Source organism: Rhea americana, unplaced genomic scaffold (assembly GCF_003343005.1).
Source record: "Rhea americana isolate MKP2758 unplaced genomic scaffold, rheAme1 scaffold_1, whole genome shotgun sequence".
In the NCBI taxonomy this organism is placed as follows: Eukaryota; Metazoa; Chordata; class Aves; order Rheiformes; family Rheidae; genus Rhea; species Rhea americana.
Genome location: NW_028185038.1, coordinates 4,954,916 through 4,975,981, shown reverse-complemented (window position 1 = coordinate 4,975,981; position 21,066 = coordinate 4,954,916). Strand labels below are relative to the sequence as shown.

The 21,066-nt window shown below is 37.7% G+C and overlaps 2 protein-coding genes across 2 annotated transcripts in view; one reads left to right on the top strand and one right to left on the bottom strand.

Annotated features, from left to right (window-relative positions):
- Positions 1-13,274, top strand: part of DLD (dihydrolipoamide dehydrogenase) — a 14,754-nt gene extending 1,480 nt beyond the window's left edge. Inside the window, exons 2-14 of the mRNA XM_085325405.1 lie at positions 119-194; positions 947-1,026; positions 3,005-3,073; positions 5,403-5,472; positions 5,868-5,968; positions 6,307-6,450; positions 6,603-6,704; positions 7,824-8,014; positions 9,144-9,314; positions 9,713-9,902; positions 10,374-10,511; positions 12,021-12,110; positions 12,223-13,274. Of these exons, the coding sequence (XP_085181531.1) occupies positions 119-194; positions 947-1,026; positions 3,005-3,073; positions 5,403-5,472; positions 5,868-5,968; positions 6,307-6,450; positions 6,603-6,704; positions 7,824-8,014; positions 9,144-9,314; positions 9,713-9,902; positions 10,374-10,511; positions 12,021-12,110; positions 12,223-12,288 (1,488 nt within the window). The 3' untranslated portion in view covers positions 12,289-13,274. The remainder of the gene's footprint in view (positions 1-118; positions 195-946; positions 1,027-3,004; positions 3,074-5,402; positions 5,473-5,867; positions 5,969-6,306; positions 6,451-6,602; positions 6,705-7,823; positions 8,015-9,143; positions 9,315-9,712; positions 9,903-10,373; positions 10,512-12,020; positions 12,111-12,222) is intronic.
- Positions 13,275-15,314: 2,040 nt separating this feature from the next.
- The window catches only part of LAMB1 (laminin subunit beta 1), a 40,668-nt gene continuing 34,916 nt past the window's right edge, over positions 15,315-21,066 (bottom strand). The window contains exons 27-33 of the mRNA XM_085297902.1: positions 20,731-20,934; positions 20,199-20,343; positions 19,282-19,489; positions 18,946-19,087; positions 17,965-18,141; positions 16,543-16,702; positions 15,315-15,640 (exon numbers count right to left, since the gene is read on the bottom strand). Coding sequence (XP_085154028.1) covers positions 15,504-15,640; positions 16,543-16,702; positions 17,965-18,141; positions 18,946-19,087; positions 19,282-19,489; positions 20,199-20,343; positions 20,731-20,934 — 1,173 coding nt within the window. The 3' untranslated portion in view covers positions 15,315-15,503. The remainder of the gene's footprint in view (positions 15,641-16,542; positions 16,703-17,964; positions 18,142-18,945; positions 19,088-19,281; positions 19,490-20,198; positions 20,344-20,730; positions 20,935-21,066) is intronic.

Genomic DNA, 21,066 nt, shown 5'->3' with positions numbered 1-21,066 from the left:
TGCCGAGCTGGGGGGCAGCCGGGCCCGGCCGACCCTGAGCGCCCGCCCCCCTTCGGGAGGACTTCAGCTCTTAGAACCGATTTTCCCTTTTCCTTTCTCCCCCCTCCTSCATTTCTAGAGAAATCATTTTGATCGGATTCCTCATGGCCTGCAGGGAGTTTGTGCGGTGTTGCGGAGGACCTACGCCGACCAAGGTAACGTGGTGGTAGTGGAGTTGCTCTGGGGCAGCAAAGCAGTGTGTCGGGCCGAGGAGTCGGTCTGCCAGGTGACAGTGGGCAGCGTTAGGTCCTTAGATCAGAAATAGTGGCTTATCTGTTCCGTTTGCTATCTACCTCAAGCTATAAATAGAAGTTAAACTTTATGTAACACAAGAAGAGGAATGGTAATTYGTATGCCAAAGGAGACTGTGGCTGCAAGAAATCAGTTAGGTGCAAGGTTCGTAGCTTCTGCTGCATTCATAATCAATGGAACTTATTATCTATTTCCACCCTATCTTCTGCATCATAAACTAGTGAGTCTGTGGCATTCTGAGCATTTATCTTTGCACTAAGTATCAGTAGAAAACACACTGAAAAAAGTCAAAACTGTCAAAACACCTTGAGTCAAACTCTTACAGGATTTATAGAAAGAGGAGTGAGTCAGATGTAATTTAGTTTCTTCATTTGATTTTACATAATTTTCCCTGTAAAATATAAAAGCGATTTTTCTTACTTGTAGAGTGACTATTTCCAGGCAAYTCTTTTTCTTATCCAGAAAGATACTCTTGAGTGGGAAATGTAATTAATATACCTAAACCTCATTAAGTTGCATCATTTTTACAAGTTGTTTTTCTTTTCTTTTGCTTTCTCCTTTTTGATAGTTTCAAATATGAATYATCTCAAAAATGATAGACTGCAATGAAATTTTAATTGCTGAAACAAATAATTCAAACTTTCTCTTGTTTCAGTTGATGCCGACGTCACCGTTATTGGATCTGGTCCTGGAGGGTATGTTGCTGCTATCAAAGCAGCTCAGCTTGGATTTAAGGTATGATGAGACCTCTCAGTCGCTAAAATAGAATATTCATCCAGATGAACTTGGAAGGTGTTGTGTGATACTGAAAAACTGTAATTCTTCTGTCACGTGTTCGATCAGCAGATGCTGTTCACATACCTGTAAACATTCATTACTTTACCTACCCAGTTTATGAAGGAATGAAGGTATCACTTTAGTATATCCCTTCTAGGCAACTGGTGAAGCTGCTTAGGTTTGCTTGCTTTTAAACAGTGACTGGAAGGGATGGGTGGGGAGGGGAGGAGAATGCTAGGAAAAACTTTCTCCTACCAATGCAAAAAATGAACTGACAATGACAAGCCGATGATAAAACTACCACGAAATTCTGAAAAGTACCTGGAGAAAGTTTTTAATTGAGCATGAACTAATATGGCTGATAGCCTCATCTCTTCTGAGGCTATCTTTTTATGGTTTTATGCCTGTTTCTCTTGGAGCAATACTTTCCTTAAGTGCTTCGTATATGTGACCAACAAGAGGATGTCATATGTAAGGAGAGAAAGAAATGCCTGGAGTTTTGGGTTTTGTCATGACGAACAATAGTTTTGTTACAGTACTTTACAGCCAGTTAGAGTAGAGAGAATATTTGGATGTGCTTGTGTGTTTCACCTGTAGCATTGAAGAAGCATGAATAATGTTTATACTGTTTTTGAGAGACTGGCAAAAGAATAAACTCTGTAGTTACTCATCCAAGTGAAAACYTGAGTGTGCATTGCTGAACTCTGCTGAATTGTAGTGCTACCTATATTAGCTCAAGCTCAGTCCCTGTTAAGACCTTGTATCACTATCACAGCATCGCGCTGATGCCAGTGGCATTCTCTGGGCATTGGTTTTTTTCAACCAATTAAAATCGCTGAAAAGCCAAAAAGTTGAGAGTGAGTGAGGCAGAACCTTCTCATCAGGTAAAGGTAGGAGCTGTCTGGTGCAGTTTGGTCCATAGTGCAACTTTTAAGCCCTTGCATCATGTGCTCAAAACGGGAGGAATGATAAATAGGGGATCAAGATGTGTCTATGCGTGTTTGTTTGTTTGTTTGATGCTGGGAATGCTGCTTTCTTACTGTCACCATCCCCTCTACTTCAGCACAAAAGCAGCAATTTAAAGAAAGGCTTTCATCTGGGTAGTCACTTAACAGCAGATTTGGATATAAATGGCTGTAAGCCAGGGAACTGTTTTTTGAGTGTGCACAACTCTTGCAAAAGAGGAGAGGCCAGTTCTTTTGCCCTTGTGCAAAGGATTTACCATGTTCTTCCCTTCTTCCCCCAAATGATCTATTTTTACTTGAGGTTTGTTCTTTATGTTTTCCTTTGCCCATTTTGATGTTAGCAAATTGGTGCTAGGGTCATGAAATATTTTACAGCCCTGTTGCTTTTGACCTTATTGCTTGGCTCTGTTTTACTTGTATTGTTCTTTAAAGATACTGGCACAACTTTACAGAAATGAGTCTTGTAGGATAGTATGTTTAGAGAATGGAATGTTATTTGTGATTGAATGTTTTGGGGTTTTATTTTTGTGGTTTTGTTGTTGTTTATTATTAAGAGAATATTACTTAATAAGATATTAATTTGTACCTGTCCATTCCTCTGTTTTCTTGTGATTACGTGTTTTTAGGAATCTTCTCGTGATTTACATTTTTCCCTTTCTGTCGTTTGATTTTTTTTTGGGGGGGGGGGGATTGTAAGGGGATCATCTTTCAAGGGACTGAATGTTGTATTTAACTGAAACAATTTTGTGGATTTTTGAAGTTGGGGAACAGCACTTGAACTTGTATGAAAGTATACGTGGTGTTAGTGGGGAATGTGACGGCTCTAGTAGTGAATGTTACTTCAAAGAGCCATTTTGGATTTTGGTTAAAACGATTGATGTAGGGGGAAATTTGAGCCACAAACTAAATCTGTTAATGAAAATTGTAAGACGCTTAGAGAAAGAATTACTGTGTCTTTGTCATTCTCTCAGACTGTCTGTGTTGAGAAAAATGAAACATTAGGTGGAACCTGTTTGAACGTTGGATGTATTCCTTCTAAGGTAGGTGTTCCTAGTTTGTCATAACTTCACTAAAACAATATTTACATGTATCACTTAAAAAAAAAAAAAAAAAAAAGTAATCTTTTTTCAAAGTAACTCTTTGCTATTGGGATTAGAATGAAAAAGGTAGTACTTTTTCACTTCCAAAAAAAGAGCAAAACAGCATTATAGGTGTCTTCAGCTTGCCTTTCAGCTGTGTTTTTAAAAACCCACCTAATTGAGACAAAAAGCCTCTGGAAATTATGAATTCTTAGGAAGGTGTTTTGCATTCCACCAAATTGTTTGAAGAGAATGTTTACTTTTTTTCCCCTAATAATAAACTTGTTCTGAGCAAGTTTCCTATTTAGATACTTTTTTGTTTTTATTTGTTTCTGATTTTAACTATAATGTGATGTTACTTTGTGCTGTAAGCCTTTTAAAATTTATGTGGGAGTTTGAATTTACAAAGCTCCTGGTGTGTTATCAGAATGAATCTCATCAGGAACAGAATGAATGTCAAGAACCCCTGAATGTCTGGGAGTTTTTATCCTGTGTTCTTGGCCTGGAACCATCTGGTTCTGTGATTGCCACCTTGCCTTTGTCTTAATGAAATAATGTGAGGCTATAGAAATTGGAATTACACCAGAGAGTGGATAAGCTGTATGCTATTGCTTTGTGCAATAGGGAATGCTGTATATAAACAGTTCCTCTTCCAAATTGTCAAGCTCTAGTCAAGTATGGTGCGTGTTTTGAAACCTTATCCTCACTGTTTGTTTCACTGCAAAGTGCGTACAAAAATAACTCTCTTACTCTAATGGTTATTTTCTTACTTTGTTCACTGCACCAGACTTCTGCAGTGTTGCTGTCATGTAATACTTGCAGGTGCAGGTCTGGATTATCTCAATGAAATCTGAACTCCTCTATTTTCTTGAACATTATTAGCCTCTCTGCTCGTAGAGGTTCCATTACCATTATAGGAGAAAATACAGTATAAAAACAAAATTTAAAAAAGTCTTAATTTGCATAAACATGTGAGTAATAGCTCTAATTATGCTCAGAATATCTTTCTATAGTGAGGAAATTCAAGAATTAGCTATAGCTCAGCACAATGTTACTTGAAAATTTGGAACTCTGTTGGGATCTACTTAAGTAGCTTTTAAAGAAAATCTTTGGGGTTTTTTAATCCTGTGAAGTTTCTTAGGAAAATGCTTTTGGACCTATGGCTAGACTTGGATACTATCCAGAATTTATTTTTGAATAGCAGAAAGCTGCTGAGGAATTGGATGTGTAGTCTGTATGCTCAAACGCAATATAAAATTATTTGTTCATACCTTTCCAAAATATGCTACTCACGCTTTTTTTTTTTTTTTTTTTTTTTTCTTCCTCCTCTTACTGGAATCTTATGCTGTGGTTGTGTGTTCACGTAATGTTTTGGTTGTTGTAGTTTAAAAATTGTAACTGTTACATAAAATGAGCAAATGAATTTTAAGAGTGAGACTTGCTAAGACTTATACATAAAAATGTGATTATCTTAATCTGACAATTTTAGTTTTAGTCATGTGTGCATATAGAAGGCTGCTATCTCCAAATGCTCAAAGTGTTTGGATTTGTTATTGTACATGCTTCAGATTTTAGTCTGTGCAGATTTGTACTGTTTGGCTTCTTGGAAGTACAATGAAGGACAAAACAGTCTTGCATTTCATGCTGCTGGTTTGTAAGCATTCTTGTCAGAGGACTGTTTTAGTTTTTAGTTTTTTTTTTTTTTTTTTGAATTGTTAATATCCAATGACCTGTATTTATTAGCTCTAATTTATCCAACTCCAACTGAACTAATCGTGCAGTTGCAGTTTAGCACAATAACTCAGCTATAAAAATTAACTCAAATGTCTACACTAAAATTTTAGGATATTTCAGTATAGATTTTTCCATATCCAGTTTTTCTGTATTGTCTTTTTGTTGACAATTTATCTCATCTGAGATAATTTGGAAATTCTTCTGTAAGTCTGCTGTGAGTCAGTCATCTTTCTTTTCTCTACTGAAAGTCTGTTCCTATTTTTTTAATCTCAGTGGAGTAATTTCCAGTTTCTATGGTGAAATGAGTGAAAAAGGCTAGATATGAAATAAGCTATTATTTATATGTTAAATATGTAACTTTTTATAAAACACTTGAATAAAATCTACTGCGTACAGTTGTTGAGGTTGAAATATACCTTTTTAAATATGCCTGTCAAACTTCCTTAATATTGAAAATGTTTTGCAAATAACCTTAAAATTTTTTATTGGTAATAATAATGAATTCAATCGCAAATATATGTCTCAATTCACATTTTATTTTCTTTGTGTGTTTTAGGCCTTGCTGAACAACTCGCATCTGTATCATTTGGCCCATGGAAAAGATTTTGCTAGTAGAGGAATTGAAAGTGAGTGTGTAGAGCAAACTGTCAGTACTTGTTAATGTCAGTCGTCTCTAGCTGTTCTGCTTCTAGAAAAGTTGGTCAGAAAATTTCAGACTTACAAATAATATTTCTTGTCTGTCAGCTGGAAGGTTAGGAACACTTATGCGCTCCTTGAATCCTAGATAGATGAGGAATACTGGAATATGCTTTTTAACGTATCGGTTGTTACATGTTACCATTAGCATTTAGTAGAGCTATTCAACACATCTTACTATTTCAAAGCTGTTACCTGTTGTGTTGTGGTCTGATATATATATAATATAAAATTTTTTTTACCTGTTGTGTTGTGGTCTGATATGTTTTTTTTGTTGTTTGTTTTTTTTTTTTTTTTAATTTTACTATTTTTTTTTAACCTCTAGTTACAGGAATGCGTTTGAATCTGGAGAAGATGATGGAACAGAAGAGTGGTGCAGTGAAGGCCTTAACAGGTGGAATTGCTCATTTATTTAAACAAAACAAGGTTAGTTTGGATTGCATACTGAGGTATGTCTGATTTTTCTGGTCCAAGTTCTGTGCTTTGTACTTTGTCACGTTCTTGATACGTAAATTTGAGTGACCAGCTCGTCAATGGTGGAGTCTGAATGCTTAGCCTCCAGGATATTTTAAATGAACAGTTCATTTTTTTCCTTAAATCTACTTAAAGAACAGTATCAAATTACTTAGTAATTTGTAGCAGACAATGATGCAAAAGTTAGTGTTAGCAGAAAATACAAGCTTCTCTAGAGCATTAGTGAGATTCAGGTTAAATATAGAATACCTTACTTAAATAAATTGAATTTGGATTTACTGTGTTTAAAGGTTGTACATGTTTCTGGGTTTGGAAAAATAACTGGCAAAAACCAAGTCACTGCAACCAAAGAAGATGGCAGCACGCAAGTTATCAATACAAAGAACATCCTTATAGCTACAGGTTCCGAAGTTGCTCCCTTCCCTGGAATTACTGTAAGTGTTTGGAATCTTGGTGGTAATAGTTTTTAGCACATTTTTAACGTATATTTTGCATCTGATTGTTTTTTTTACCTTCTGGTGAGTTTTATATGCAGTACGTAGAAGAGATTGTAAATCTCCCTTTGTGAATTTCTTTGTCTCTTTAGATTGATGAAGATAATATTGTATCATCTACTGGTGCACTATCACTAAAAAAAGTTCCTGAAAAGATGGTTGTCATTGGTGCAGGAGTCATTGGTGTGGAACTGGTGAGAAGACTTTTAAACACTTGATTTTTAATTTATAAAGAAACAGGACTTTTTAAATTGTGTTTTTAGCACATAACAAAGCTTGTTTTTTGAAAATGTGAGGAAAATGTTCAGATGTCATAGCCTACTAGCTCCCTCTTCTACCTGAAGATGTGAGATAAGTATTGTAGGATAAGTACTCCTGCAACTGGTTAGCCAAGTAGAGAAATGAGAGGAACATACAGGATGAGGCCACTCCATTATTTTTTTGGGCGGTTGACTTTCACTGAGGTTTGTATCTGCTGTATATGTATATAAGAGAACTTTATATATAATATATATATTTTATATATATATATATATATTTAAATGTTCATTTTAGGTCATATTAAAGTCTTGTGTATACCAGTTAATCCCCCAAAGTTTTGATGTGATTGCACCCATTATATCTAATAACCAAAGGAGTGGAGACTTTGTAGTTAATCTTGGTCTGACTCCTTTTGTGTCATACTTACCTGCTTGAAGAACAGGGTATGTTCATTGGTCTTGCAACTACTTGAAAACTTGCACATCTGCTTAGTGGTTGCTTAGCCGGCTGACCATAAAGCAGGCTGGAAAAAGCAGAGTAAAATACTGTGTTGGATGGATGTGGGTAACCTGAGGTAAGTGGGGTGCATAGGATTTCTGTTTATGAAGCTGATGTTAGTGGCTGTATTTATAAATGCATGCAGAATTAGCGGTAGTTATATACTTCCTTTATTGCATAAAAAATTTCCTTAACATGAGGTGGTTTGGTTTAGCTTGCAGTAATACTAGACCACTACCACCAGCAACTTAGCTTTCTGAGCTACACTCAGATTTTTGATTTTTAACTTTCCTATATCTATAACTTAAAAGATACGTATTTTATATTTAATTATTTTGTTAGCTGTGAAAGGCTGGTGGGAGGGAATGTATTTTATGTTTACGCTGTAGTGTTTGTAAAGCTGAATAGTTTGCTGTTGTATGTTGCCCCTCTTCTGCAGTTTACAATCTAAGTTTATCAAGTTTTCTGAGTTTACAATCTAAGTGGTAAATGTTATAATAAAGAAGCCATAATTTTTCCTTTCAAAAACTCTAAGTATATTGTTGTGACTACAGGGTTCAGTTTGGCAGCGCCTTGGTGCAGATGTGACAGCTGTTGAGTTCATGGGCCATGTTGGTGGAATGGGAATTGACATGGAGATCTCTAAAAACTTTCAACGTATTCTTCAGAAACAGGGGCTTAAGTTTAAACTAAACACCAAAGTTACTGGTGCTACCAAGAAGCCAGATGGAAAAATTGATGTAGCGTAAGTGTTTTACATCAAGATAAAGGAATGCTATATATCTTTCCACCCATCCCTTGAAACCTATTTAAAAGTAGTCTGATATGTCTCCAATTATGTCCTTGTCTCCAAGTAAGTGTGATAGATATTTGATTGCCTCAGAGCAAAAGTAAATGAAACTACCCTGGAGTGTCTTTTAATGACAAAAGTCAAACCTTCTGGAGACTTTAATACATGAACAGCTGATGTAGAAACATACAAAGTAAATTTGCTTTGTAGAAGTCTCTACCTACGCACTACTTCTATTCTTTTGCTTGGTGATGTGTTCTGTGTGCAGGCTAGTTATGTAAATTGTACTTGGAATTCTGAGAAAATGCTTAATGTTTCTGATACTAACAGTAAATTTAAAGTGGTTGATTATTTCACTGAGGTCTTAATGTGGTCAGTTTTAGTTTCTCTGTCTCCATAGCTCAAGATAGTCTGTCCTTCTGTCTTTCACTGTTCTAAAGGTTGTAGATTTGGGCCTCATATGTACCAGACTGATGCTGACTGAGTCTCTTATGTAGCCTGTGTCTGCATTTAGTATTTCATTTTGGTTCAGGAGTATGCTTTTGAAGCAAGTTTCCTAATTATCCTCACTTACTGTACTTTGGTTCTCTCTGGTGCTCTAAGAGCACATGAACCAACTTTGTTTTGCATGCAGTTAAACCAGAAGATGCACTTGAGAAATGCACCTAATGCAAGGCAACTGCAAACAGATTTTCAGTTCTTAGGCCAAAAGAGAGCTTGCGCATCTCACCTGTCCGTCCCCAAAAATATATATAGTTTGGATGCTGAGTATTCAGCACCAAGACATTTTGCTCAACAGATTTGTTCCTATCAGGCCATGCTAATTGCTGGTGGATATGTAGCCTGAGTTTCTGCATGTAAAAACAGATTTACTAACAAACATAGGAGCAGTTATTATCACTTTCTCCCTCTTCCACGCCTCAGCTCCTGCCAGGAAGACAGGAGGTGGGGGCAGACTCAATGCCAGTGTTGTGGGTGCCAGATTCAGCCAGTTAGGTACCATCCGGATCATACCGATCGCTTGTCAGAGAAGCGTAGTGCTGAAAGCTTACAGCTTAGCATTTTTGTTGCTTACTTTCTGTAGCGTTGAAGCTGCTGCTGGTGGCAAGGCAGAAGTAATAACTTGTGATGTGCTCCTGGTTTGCATCGGTAGACGTCCTTTCACAAAAAATCTAGGTCTTGAAGATATTGGAATTGAACTTGATAAGAAGGGCAGAATCCCAATCAATAACAGATTCCAAACCAAAATTCCGAAGTAAGTAATAATAAGTATTTTCTGCTTTTTTTAAACAGAACTTAAAAAAAAATCTACAAAAATCTTTCTCATTTTAAATTATTGAATATAGTTTTATGTAGGAAAGGAAAACTCAGTGTCTGTTTGTTTCAGCAAGTAAAGATACGTAGTTGACCAGAAAGTTTTATAATTTAAAAGTTGCTGTGTGTATCTAATGTTAGTAGTAATTTTTGGAATGTGGTCATTCGCTGAAAACTATCCCGTTATACTCCTTGTACTTCTTCTGAAATTTATTATTTTAATTTTGTTAGTTTTCAGTTTTAAGCAATACATTTTAAAGTGACTCTTGTACAAAAAGTAGACTAGTGGTGCTAGGATATATTTAAACAGTGTTTTGTTCTGTTTCATTGGACTGATAGCATCTATGCTATTGGTGATGTAGTTGCTGGACCTATGCTGGCCCACAAAGCTGAGGATGAAGGCATTCTCTGTGTTGAAGGGATGGCTGGGGGAGCAGTTCACATCGATTATAACTGTGTACCCTCTGTGATATACACTCACCCTGAAGTGGCCTGGGTTGGCAAATCGGAAGAACAGCTGAAAGAGGAGGTACTGCTTTTTTTTTCTTCTCAAATGAAACTGGTTTGCCATTAAGAACATAATTTCAGTAGTCTAGTAGTGGTTCTTTATCTATCTTAAATTTTCTAGGAGAATTTCTCAGTCTGAATTTGTTATGTGGGATGAATGATTGAATAGTTCTTAATAGGAGAGTCTCTCTTCTCCAGGCCACTCTCACAAGGATCACAGTCCTCTTTAATGATTTCTATTTTGTAAAGTTAGTGTTGTTCGTTTCTGGTTATTCTTTTTTATACCCCTCTTAGTCCTTCTTTTTATGCATTAGTCTGACTTTTTTTTAATGTATTTTGTATATTATTTTTTATATTATTTTTTATTAGTCTGACATTTATGTATCACATCTATATTATTTTTATACCTATCTAACTGTCCACATGGTTACATCATTCCTGTTGATCTTTCAGGTCATTAACTGAATGTCAGTAACACACATCTGTTTTGTAGGGGATAGAGTACAAAATTGGGAAGTTTCCATTTGCTGCTAACAGTAGAGCAAAGACAAATGCTGACACAGATGGCATGGTGAAGATACTTAGTCAAAAATCAACAGATAGGATGTTGGGCGCTCACATTTTAGGCGCAGTAAGTATTGTAAACAGTACTTCTCTCTTGTCAGTGTTTTTTTTTTTTTTTTTTTTTTTTAGTATTTTGCAGTTGCAAAATAGTTACCAGATTAGGAGAAAAAGAAGTACTTATAAAATGAAGGAAGACTTGAGTGTCCCAAAGTCACTTTCTTGTACTGTCCCTCTCTGCAGCCATGTTCTTCTCCCATTTTTCTGTTAGTTTGGTGTAGGACTCCATTATATTTTTGCCAGAAGTGCTGAAATGGTTCAACACTCTGACTGGTTCTTCTTTATTAATATTGCCAAATATTCAAACGAACAAGCAGGAAGTGTTGACCCAAATTCTGGAAGCTGAAGTGACCATACAGTCAGTGGGTTTTTAGATTTTTCTGAACTTCAGACTTCAGCGGAGTTGATGCCCTATGCTGCAGTCACCAAATATTAAGTCAGTAGCTTATGGAACTTTGCTGAAAAGCTCCTTTTAAAGGTTCAAAACCAGAAAATTCTCTTTGGGAAGAGGATCATTTTCCTCTGTCCGCACAGTTCAAAGTTTGTATCTTAGACACTAATCTCTCTCTCTCTTTTTGAATACTCTTTTCTTCCTAAAGATGTGTAGAGGTGTTCCTGCCTACATTTTTGTATACAGTTTTCTTTACTAAAGACCATTATTAAAAGACTCTTCTGTTTTGCTGGAAAGGAAATTTTGTTCCTACAGTTACATTGTCAGCATTAGAAGATCAGCACTGTAATATTCCTTTCAGAATTATTATTCAGTGATTGTGTACACTGAAAAATACAAATCTCTTGATATTTTAGTTTTTGTGATGGTTACCAGTGTTCTCTTCTATAACTGAATATAAATTTTCATTACTAAATGTCAGAGACAAGTTAAAAACACTTGGAAGTAAATCTTGTTACAGCAGGTGCTTTGGTGGATAGGCTTTTTGTTCCTGAATCCAGTAACTAATCCGTTCTAATAAAATACCTAGCAAGTTGTTACGCTAGTTATCTTCTCTAATAATTCCAGTCACTTAAAAATCCACATCTTCTTAAGAAAGCACAGCTCAGGGTTAACAGTATGAAACACAACTCATATTAATAAAAAATGATGGTACAGATGTAGTAACATACTTGTTAGCAATTATTGTCTATTTAACTTTTCAGGAGGGCATTTAAAGTTACGGGTTATTTTCAGGAATGATCATCTACAATAGCTTTGATCAGAATGTGGGCATTCCCTGACCAATATCTTGTTTAAAAATTAGGCATTTTTTTATCACAGCCTTCACTAATGAAAGATCAAGTGTTCTGATTTAGTATCTTTCACATCTACGCTAGACTTTAGCACAATTGCCAAGCAGATTGAATACTTAAAACTGATGTTAGAACACAGCTGAAGTGCCAGTTATGACTTACTTTTAGCAAAAGACATTTGTTGACAAGCCAGATACTTCCTAGTTAGTGATTCAGAAGAACCTGGGCAACTGAATAAAGATTTAAGCTAATTACAGATAATGTTAAATTTCAGGGTGCTGGCGAGATGGTTAATGAAGCAGCTCTTGCTATGGAATATGGAGCATCGTGTGAAGACGTAGCCAGAGTTTGCCATGCGCATCCAGTAAGTTTTCATAACAGAACAAATTACTGAACACTGGGATTGCATAGACATGCTATAATTATGTGCAGAGTAAATATTAATGACTTCTACTCTTTGTGTTTGCTCTCTACAGACAGTGTCAGAAGCCTTCAGGGAAGCAAACTTAGCAGCGTCTTTCGGCAAAGCTATCAACTTCTAAAATGAAAGCAGTTCCTTGTACATGTATAGTAAATGTCTGAAAATGGACTGTGAGCTTTTATGGAAAGCTGAATCTGAGGATTTTAGGACTGAATTAAGTGAATCTCTTCATTTTAAGCAGCAAATATTTAACCAAATAGGGTTCGGAACAAGTTGAATTATCTAGTCTCTGTAAATTAAATACTTAAAATTACATGTTTATTTACTTTACGAATGTTGCAGAAAAACAGCCTGAAAGAACTCTTTTCTCTTTTTATGAAACCAAACATTTCACTGCTGCATGAGATAATCAGGTGTGCTGGTCAAAACTCTGGATAAGTGACCAGTGTATCTGGTGTATTCTTATTTGAAGTACTGATAGACTAAACCAGTTTGATGCTGGCACTTAAAATGCCACTGTCACTTCCGCACAAAAATGTTGTGGTGTTTCCTTGTGAAAGGGATTAACTTAGTATTTAACCTATTTCTTCTGAAGTGTAAGTACAAAAATTTTGTTTTCATCTAGTAGCATTAGGATTGTGGGAGGGGCTCATATAGGTGGATTAAAACTATATAAACTTTTTTAAAAGAAAATTTATTCCATTTGTGTGTGATTCTCCACACATCATGTTTTCATATTGAAAACTCATTGGGGAAAAAAATCAAGTGCTGGTGGAGAAAACTGAAGAAATCTTAATCTTATTGCTACTTAATCCTTTTTGTTTTTGAAGCTTTTTCCAATGTCCACCTGTCTTAAAGTAATCTCAGAGTGCTAAATCTTGGTATTGAAGCAGCGCTGTTAAGTCTGATGGCATGAGGGTTATTCCTCTGCACTCTCCACATGTTAAGGGCTGCAGTGTCAGCTCTCCACACAATTTAGACATACTTTTCATTTGTTCTTCCCTGTGTTTTCTATTTTGTGCTCTCTTTGCATCTCTTCTGTAGCAAGAGAGCTTGATGTGTGAAAGGTCTGTAGCCTTCCACTAATAAATATTTAACATGGCTGGAGATTCTTGAAGTTTTCTTTCTTTGTTTTGTTGTTGTTCACCAACCCTGGCATTCCCGTTGGTGTCTGGGTTATGGGATAAATGAAGAAAATGGCATCCTCAAATGAATGGCCTCTTCAGAATACCTCGTACTTATATAGAGAATGTGCAAAATTCTAGTAGCTTATTTTAATTTTTGTTTTGCAGGATGTCATTCCTTTCTTTGGTTCCTCTGCCTTGATTTGTACAGCAAAATCTTAACACATGCTGGTGTCTTGTTCATGTGCTTTATTCATTATGCCAGTGGATGAGAAATGTGCATTAAAGAAGTTAACAGCAGCTACTTTGGTTTTGTGTGTAGACAGTATGGTTGTATCCTCCCATCTCTTTTTCTTTGGAGCTTCTTATTCAAGTATTGATCCATTATCCATATTGAATGATGGAAATGTGCATCAACACTACCATTTTCTTAAGATTTCAGTTAATCAACAAACACCAATAAAACTATTCTACTCTTAAAATAGGTTTTGTTTTTTGCTTTTTTTTTAGTATAGATGCAGATGGGAGGAAGCTAGGGCCTTTAAGCTTATCACCAGGCTGTGGGATAACCTGACATATCCATGAATTAATTCATTTACTCCATTAAGGTCAGATGTTAGTAGGAAGCTGCTGAAGGTAAAGCAAGGTGAGGTAATACTCTGAGAGGAAAACCAGATTCTTCTGATGGATCTGCTCACTTCTGCCTGCTGGTAAATGTTATGGAATATTACTCTGGTGCTTTGCAAGCTGTCCATCATAGAAGACTTGATGTGTGAGAAATGGTTCATTCCCCCTGCCCCCGAGCCCTGTACCACCAATAATTGTGAGGGTCTTCCTTTTTGGCACTCTTACTGCAACTCCTCCTTGAGGTTAATCAACTCTTAAGTTCTCATGTCTCATTTTGCTATTGTCAAATCTGGAAACTTTTGACCAAGAATACTACAGAAATTGTGCTGGAAACTATTTTCTCCCAGCCACTTCAAAATAAAATTCAAGACCTCTGATGGCTACTTCTCCATCACTTCTGTGGCTCAGTTAAGTGCCTTTAAAGGTAAATGAGATAAGCTACTGAGTCACCTGTAAGAGGGCTGAGAGCAGTTACGTTTAGATGTTGCAAAGTTTGCAGATGGTATTTTTAATAGATGCTAAATATACCGTTAGTGAACCAGTATGATGCCAATATGGCAATCGCTTTCTGTGTTGGACATCTTTTGCTTAGATGGTGCTGTATTCTGCCGTAGTTGGCCTAACTAACATTTACTAACATTAGTGTAGCTTGCTTTACATGGAAGAGTAGCTGTTGGTCAAAATATATATGCAGCTGTATTCCTCAGGTCTGAGTTAGCAGTCAGGATATAAAAATGCATGTTCAGGTGAGGAGGATGCTAACCTGTGCATATGTAATTGGTGAATATTGGTAGAGTAACAGTACAATTGTCATAAGCTACAAATAATTTGGTGCTAATGGTGAACGACTGGCTGCTACTCTCGCACTTAACTCCTATGTGTGTCTTTGATAAGCACAAGCTGTCTTTAGAGAGCAGATTCACATTAAGKGTGCTGTAAACACTGTTCTTTTTCAGAGAGACTTGAGCCTCTAGGCTTGGTTAATCACATAAATTTGGTGCTTGAAATACAAACCACACTYGCACCTTTACTGCTGTTCTTTTTCCACTTCACAAATTAAGGGTTTCATAATCAGTGCAATGAAGCTTGTGTTAAACTAAAAAGAGTATTCATCTGCTGTGTGATGTCTATTTAGGCTTATTTAGGTGGTGGAAATGCTAGCTAGCAACCCAAGGGCAGTACGTCTTTATTTGCTCTTAACTACGTTTTAAGAGATCATCCTGTGTTTCACAGTAACTGGAACCCTTATTTTGAGTTATATAGTTGGAGCCAAGATTTTATTAGGATATTCTCTTACCTGGGTTAAAAACAAGACTTGCAGAAGCTGAAGGATTAATTGATTTGACCATTTGGCTACTGAAAACAGCAAGGCAGTTAATGAGTCATACTAGGTACATGCAGTGATTAAAAAAAGTACTGTTTATTTTCAACATCAAAAAATTACTTGTCTTTGGTTCTGTGACTTACAAGTCAATATCAAACCTGGTCCTTTTATCAGGTCTTAGTGTAATGTCAAAAAAGAGCTAGTGTAATACTTGTAAAAACCCATCCTGAACACCTTTCATCAAGCATTTTCTGTCCCCATCTATAAGCAAGTGCTATAAACAGCAACTTTCTGGCTGATTGTCTGTAAGAGGGAGCGCACTGTCTCTTCCAGCTCCATCAGCTGCTTGGCTTTGTCTTCCAGAACTTTTTGGTTGTTCTCATATGTATTCTCCAAGTCTGTCAGCAAAGGAAGGGAAAAACAGTTTCATCAGGGATGTTTTAATACATTAAAATGTAAAATAATTATGGATAAACTACCATTCAAATTTATTTCCTTATGGAAGAGAATGTGACTGGAAAAAAAAATGTAAAGCCTTTGTATTTTTGGCACCTTCTTGTTTTCTTAATACTGGGATATAAAGCAACAAGGATGTAACTTTCTGTAAGTGGAAATCCAACAGTATTCTTTGATTCATAGTGAAAATAATTGCYGTTACTCTTTATGGTGGCTTTTACAGCACACTGGAAGGTTTTGGCTTGTTAGTGTGACTCACTGTAACTGCAAAAGCAGCTAAGGGGAAGCAGAATGGGTTCCTGGCCTTGCAAAACAGAAGGAAAACTTAGCTTCCTCCCTGACAGCTAAGAGCAGGTTGCCCTCCCCTATTTCAGTGTACTTTATTAGCAACTGTAAGTGTTCAATTAGTACGTAAACTGGAAGTGAGGTATCATAATTACCTTTTGTTTTAACTGATTTCCAGGATGGGGTGGGACTGGGGGGGGCGCTATTGTTTGGGTGGGAGAGCTCCTAGGTAGGCTGTGAAGAGGTTGACTGCTTTGAATGCTGCTCAGTAGGTTGGCCTGGTCGTAAAGCATGGTAGTTTTATTCTGTTTAACCCTTCCTTTTGAGTAAATAGGTGCCATACCAGAGGTTTGGGCTCACTGTAGGTTTTAGCTGTCTTTTGAAGTCTTTGATTCAAAATTCTATGCTGTGTCAATTAGAATAGGTAAGCAGATCAAACCTCAGTGACAAGTAACTTCTGTGGGTTTTCTCCTCCTCCTGCTGATGAGTAGTTGGTTTAACAGCATGATATTTCTTTGTATTCTAAGAAAAAAGACTTCTCACCTCAGAGCAGACTTACCTTTGAGCAGCTGGAGCTTACTGTTTGCTTGAGCCAACAGTGCTTTAGCTTCATCTTGCAACATGTTAGCTTTCCTCCTAGCATCAGCTGATTCTTCTGTCTTTTTGGCAATGAGATCTTCAACTGTTTTATACTTGCTGTTCAGCTCGTTATTGAGGACCTGTTGTTCCGGATTCAAGCACAAGGTGGAGCCATTTAAAAGACTATATCCARGGAGAGTTTACATTTCCACTGTCTAACTTTACTAATCAGGATAAGGACAAAAGTAGGGACTGTCAGCTCAGTTAACTAAAGTGGAAACAGTTTTCTGCTCAAATATTCAGGACTTTAATAGTTGGGGCAAAGGCTCATGYGCTGTCCTTTTTGCAGATTTGTGGCTGTTCTACAGCTTTAATACTAGCATTTGTGAAGGATTTAYAGGATATAATTGTACAACTCTTCACTAATGGAAGCCATGGTCCCCAGTACAGCTGGAAAGCTGCCTGTAATGGTAAGCAATGGGCATTGCTTCTGGCTGAAYGCTTTTACAGAGGAATACCCTTGATGCCCTTTCAGTAACAAGAGAACAGCTGCCTTGTTCACATACAGGTAGGTGTTGGAGAAGATACCTGGTTAGCTTCTCTGCTGTGGTTTTCTCTACAAGGCTAAGGTTATGGAGTAGAGTGACCCAAATGRATTCAGCAAATAAGCAGGTTCACAAGCTGCAGCGCTACTGCAATTCTCCTGTGTTTACTTAATGGCCACCTCGAAATACTCTGCTTGCAAATAAGTGACTGGAAGGATAACGTGTTTCTCCTGGCAGAAAACTGCCCTCTTGAGACTGAGAGCTTAACTATAGACAACAGATTGGAGCAATGCAACTTCCTTCGACAAACTTGTCAATTGTTTTGTTCATGAACGAACATTCTTTTGGTATTACAAAGGTGAACAGCAGAAGTGGGAGAGATGCCATACAGTCTTAAAGGGACTTTTTCATCCTCTTTGATACTTAAAAATGACTCTGGTTTTAGATGGAGCCAAGGACTTTTCTTGTCACTTACTTCACTGCAAGTCCTTTACAGAAGGGAAAAAAAAAAAAAAAAGAAAGAAGGAAAAAAAAAAGGAAAAAAAAAAGCTTGTATCTGTAGCAGATAGTAAAGCTGAGGGACAAAAACAATGACAGACTGGCGGTGTGACAGCAAGATATATTTCCTGCTACTATTTTAGAACCTGACAACTTCCTAATACTGATTTCTCCGTGCAGCTGGCAGCAGAGCAAGTGAAAAATAGCTATCTTTAAGTGTATTAAGCTACCCCCATTGCTCCTGTGATTTCACCAGGAAATGAACTGGATCAATCATAGTCACTGATGTATCCCTAGCCAAACCTAAGATGATGTGAATATTGCTGATTTTCCCTTAGAATATTTCCCAAATTTCTCACCTGTTTAACTTCTTCAGCATTTTTCTTTGCAACGTCAATTTTTTCTTCTATATTGTTCACATTCTCTGAATTTGTAGTAGCCTTTTGTTTAAGATCTTCAACACTCCTTTCTAGCTTAAACAGGCGTAAGGTAGCATTGGTCAATGTTTCTTCAGATGCTGCGTTTTCCGATTCAATCTAACCAAGAAGATGGACAATAGTTGCATTTTCAAAAAGATACTGGATACAATACTACGCTTTCYGAGTAAGCCCCGATCAACTCTAATTAGTTCATGTCCATAGAGCTGAGATAAAAAGCAGTATTTTACTGCTGTTGCAAATGACTCATTGCAGTCAAAGAGCCAACCTTAAAGATAATATGGGGCTACAAAGACCATTAGGGAACAACTAGTTAAAATAACTTAGTTGTGTTACACAGACTGAACTTCAGATATCTGACTCTATCATTTAATAATGAACTTGGGAGGCTGCATATCTTCCAAGCTCTCCAGTTTTCATGGTACAGCACTATGGTGGCATTAGGGCTATGAATATCTGTTGACATCTCTAAATATACTATCTGATAATATCACTTCTCTCTCTTTTTTTTTTTTAAGCAATCTCATGCTGCAGTGGTGGATGACATTGAAAGCGTGGCTCCTTGAAGATGCCAGTATAACCAATATATTACCACAACGTGCTTGATAAGAATGACTTTCTGGGGATCTTGCCACACTGGTTACAGGGCTACAATTCTGCTCATTTCACTTCTGTAGTGCAGGATATGGGATGAGAAAAGCCTTTTCTGTAAGTGCAAAATAGCCTCTAGCATCTGACCTACTAACTTAAAAAGCTTATATGGAGGCAAGAATGGTTTAGATTCATCTGAATGCAGTCTTTGATTTGTGGTATTTAAGTGCCTTCCCTGGACAAGCTGACACTGGTTTCTAAGTATTAGACCTAGTGCTGTTTGTATATCTTAAATACTCAGTAAGGACTCACTGAGGTCAGCAGGTCTTGAGTTCCTTTAATATCTTCATCAGCTTGTTTGATGGCTTTTTCAGCTGCATTTTGAGCTTTTTCAGCTTCTTCCAGTGCTGCTTTCACCATGTCTGCAGTGACTTTAACATCTGTTGCACCTTTGCTGTAGAGCAAAAATACACGCACATTAAAAATACATTGGCATCGGAAAGAACTAGTATATTAGAGGGTGATTTTTTTTCCCCTTTAATAGGGACTCTCCATCTGGAATAAGTTAAACTCAGCATTTTCTGACAGAAAGCAATTAAATCTCATTCAAGGTGTTGGTGACTGAAAACCTGGAATAGGGTTGCATACCTCGCTTTTTTAGCTTCTTCCAACAGCATTTCTGCTCTGGCAATGTCCCCAGCACTCTGCTGGAGAATAACCTCGACATCAGAAAGACTTTCTACGCGCTCACGAATATCTTCCGTCAGAGCGTGTAGCTGCTGGGGAGTGCTTGGCATCTCCATGTTCAGCACTTCGTTAGCTACTGCCTCGATGCTGTCCAGGTCAGCACTGTCTTCTAGCAGAAGACACAAAGGACAAAGATGTGAGTGAAAGATTCCTGGAGGCCACTGTCAAGTCTTGGCACTCAAAATGCTTGTCTGACTGCTCCTTAAAATAATGGGAGAACTTCTTCCCAGGACTTGCAGGAAATAGAGGGTTTTAAATTGCTTTCTTAGGGTAAAACTTCCCTCTCAGAGGCCTGGCAGAAGTGGTGGCCCTGAAGCGCTTGGTGATTAGCCACACTGTGCTGGGGCTGTGGGGAGGAGACAAAAGCCTGCAGGAAACTAAGCCAACAGCTGCACATAAAYGTATTTGAACTAACAGTATACTCAGCCTTGTGCAAACAGGGACGGAATGGGTTTGCCATGCGGCAGCTCACTAGTGAGCAAGGCCCTTAATTAACCTTTACCTACTTGCTGAGAGATAAACTTGGAGCTTCCAACTTTCCYTCCCTTTAATAGTACTTTGTCTTTCTAGCCAGAGCTTAGGAACTGAGTTGGCAAACTACTGCAGCACAACAGTCCCGGCTGAAACCAGCAGAATAAGACTCTGCAGCTTGGCCTCACTTTCCCATTGTCTTGGTTTTCTCTGGTTTCAGGATTTCATCATAGACATTAAGGCTGGTTGAAAAAGGGGAACTCATCCTTGCAGGATGAGTCAAGAACACGGACAGGGTTTTCACAAATGCAAAATTAAAACAGGTAATTTAAGTGWAAGGTTTTTACGCATTAGGAAGTCTCTGATCTGTTTAATGAGGTTTCTCAGATCTTCGTTGCTTCTGTCCACTTGTTCTTTTGTAGTGTTGGTTTTGAGCAGAACTTCCTGGGCATTTTGTTTTGCTTCATCTGCTCTCTGTTTTGCCTCAGAAACCTGGGGGTGTAAAAACAGAGGGCTTGATTTCATATTTGCTTATACTTTAAGGCCTATTTTACAACAAGAATTCAGTTGGAGTCAGAGGTAATAGTAATGAGAAATGTTTTTCCTCATAAAAACTCACAGAACACTTCTGAAAGCTGGCCACAATCCACAACACCAATGTTAGTTTAAACAACTCAGGCTAATGTTTAGAGTTATGCATGAAGCTTCATTTTAACAAGCTCATTTTCCAAGGAGCTTTAAAAGTACAATGAGGTTACGCAACTGAACAGAAACATTTTGAAGTAAGCCAGGCACATATTTTGTCAATTAGTGTCTAAACTTGTGTTGCAGCTAGAAGAAATTCTTTTTTAATATCTAAAAACTGATTTGGCGTATTACCATTTTGGAGAGTTGCTCAACTTCTGCTAAGGCACTGAGGATGTCTCTGTCAAAATCCATGGCTTTCTGCCAGGCGTTGTGCGCTACGGTCACCAGCCCGTTACAGCCAGGTCCCCCACACTTCTTCTGTCCCTCGGCGGTTYGGCAGTTCAACCCGCCGCACTCGGATTCGGCGCACGACAGTCCCGSGGGAGCTCCGCACGTCTGCAGTGGACAGGAGGAGGCAAGGGCAGGAGCTGCAGCTTATTTCCACCGCTGAGCTGCGACGGGGTGGAGCAGGGAGCTGCAGTAGAGCTCCAGCAGAAGGGGCTCCCYGCACCGCGTCCACATCGGGGC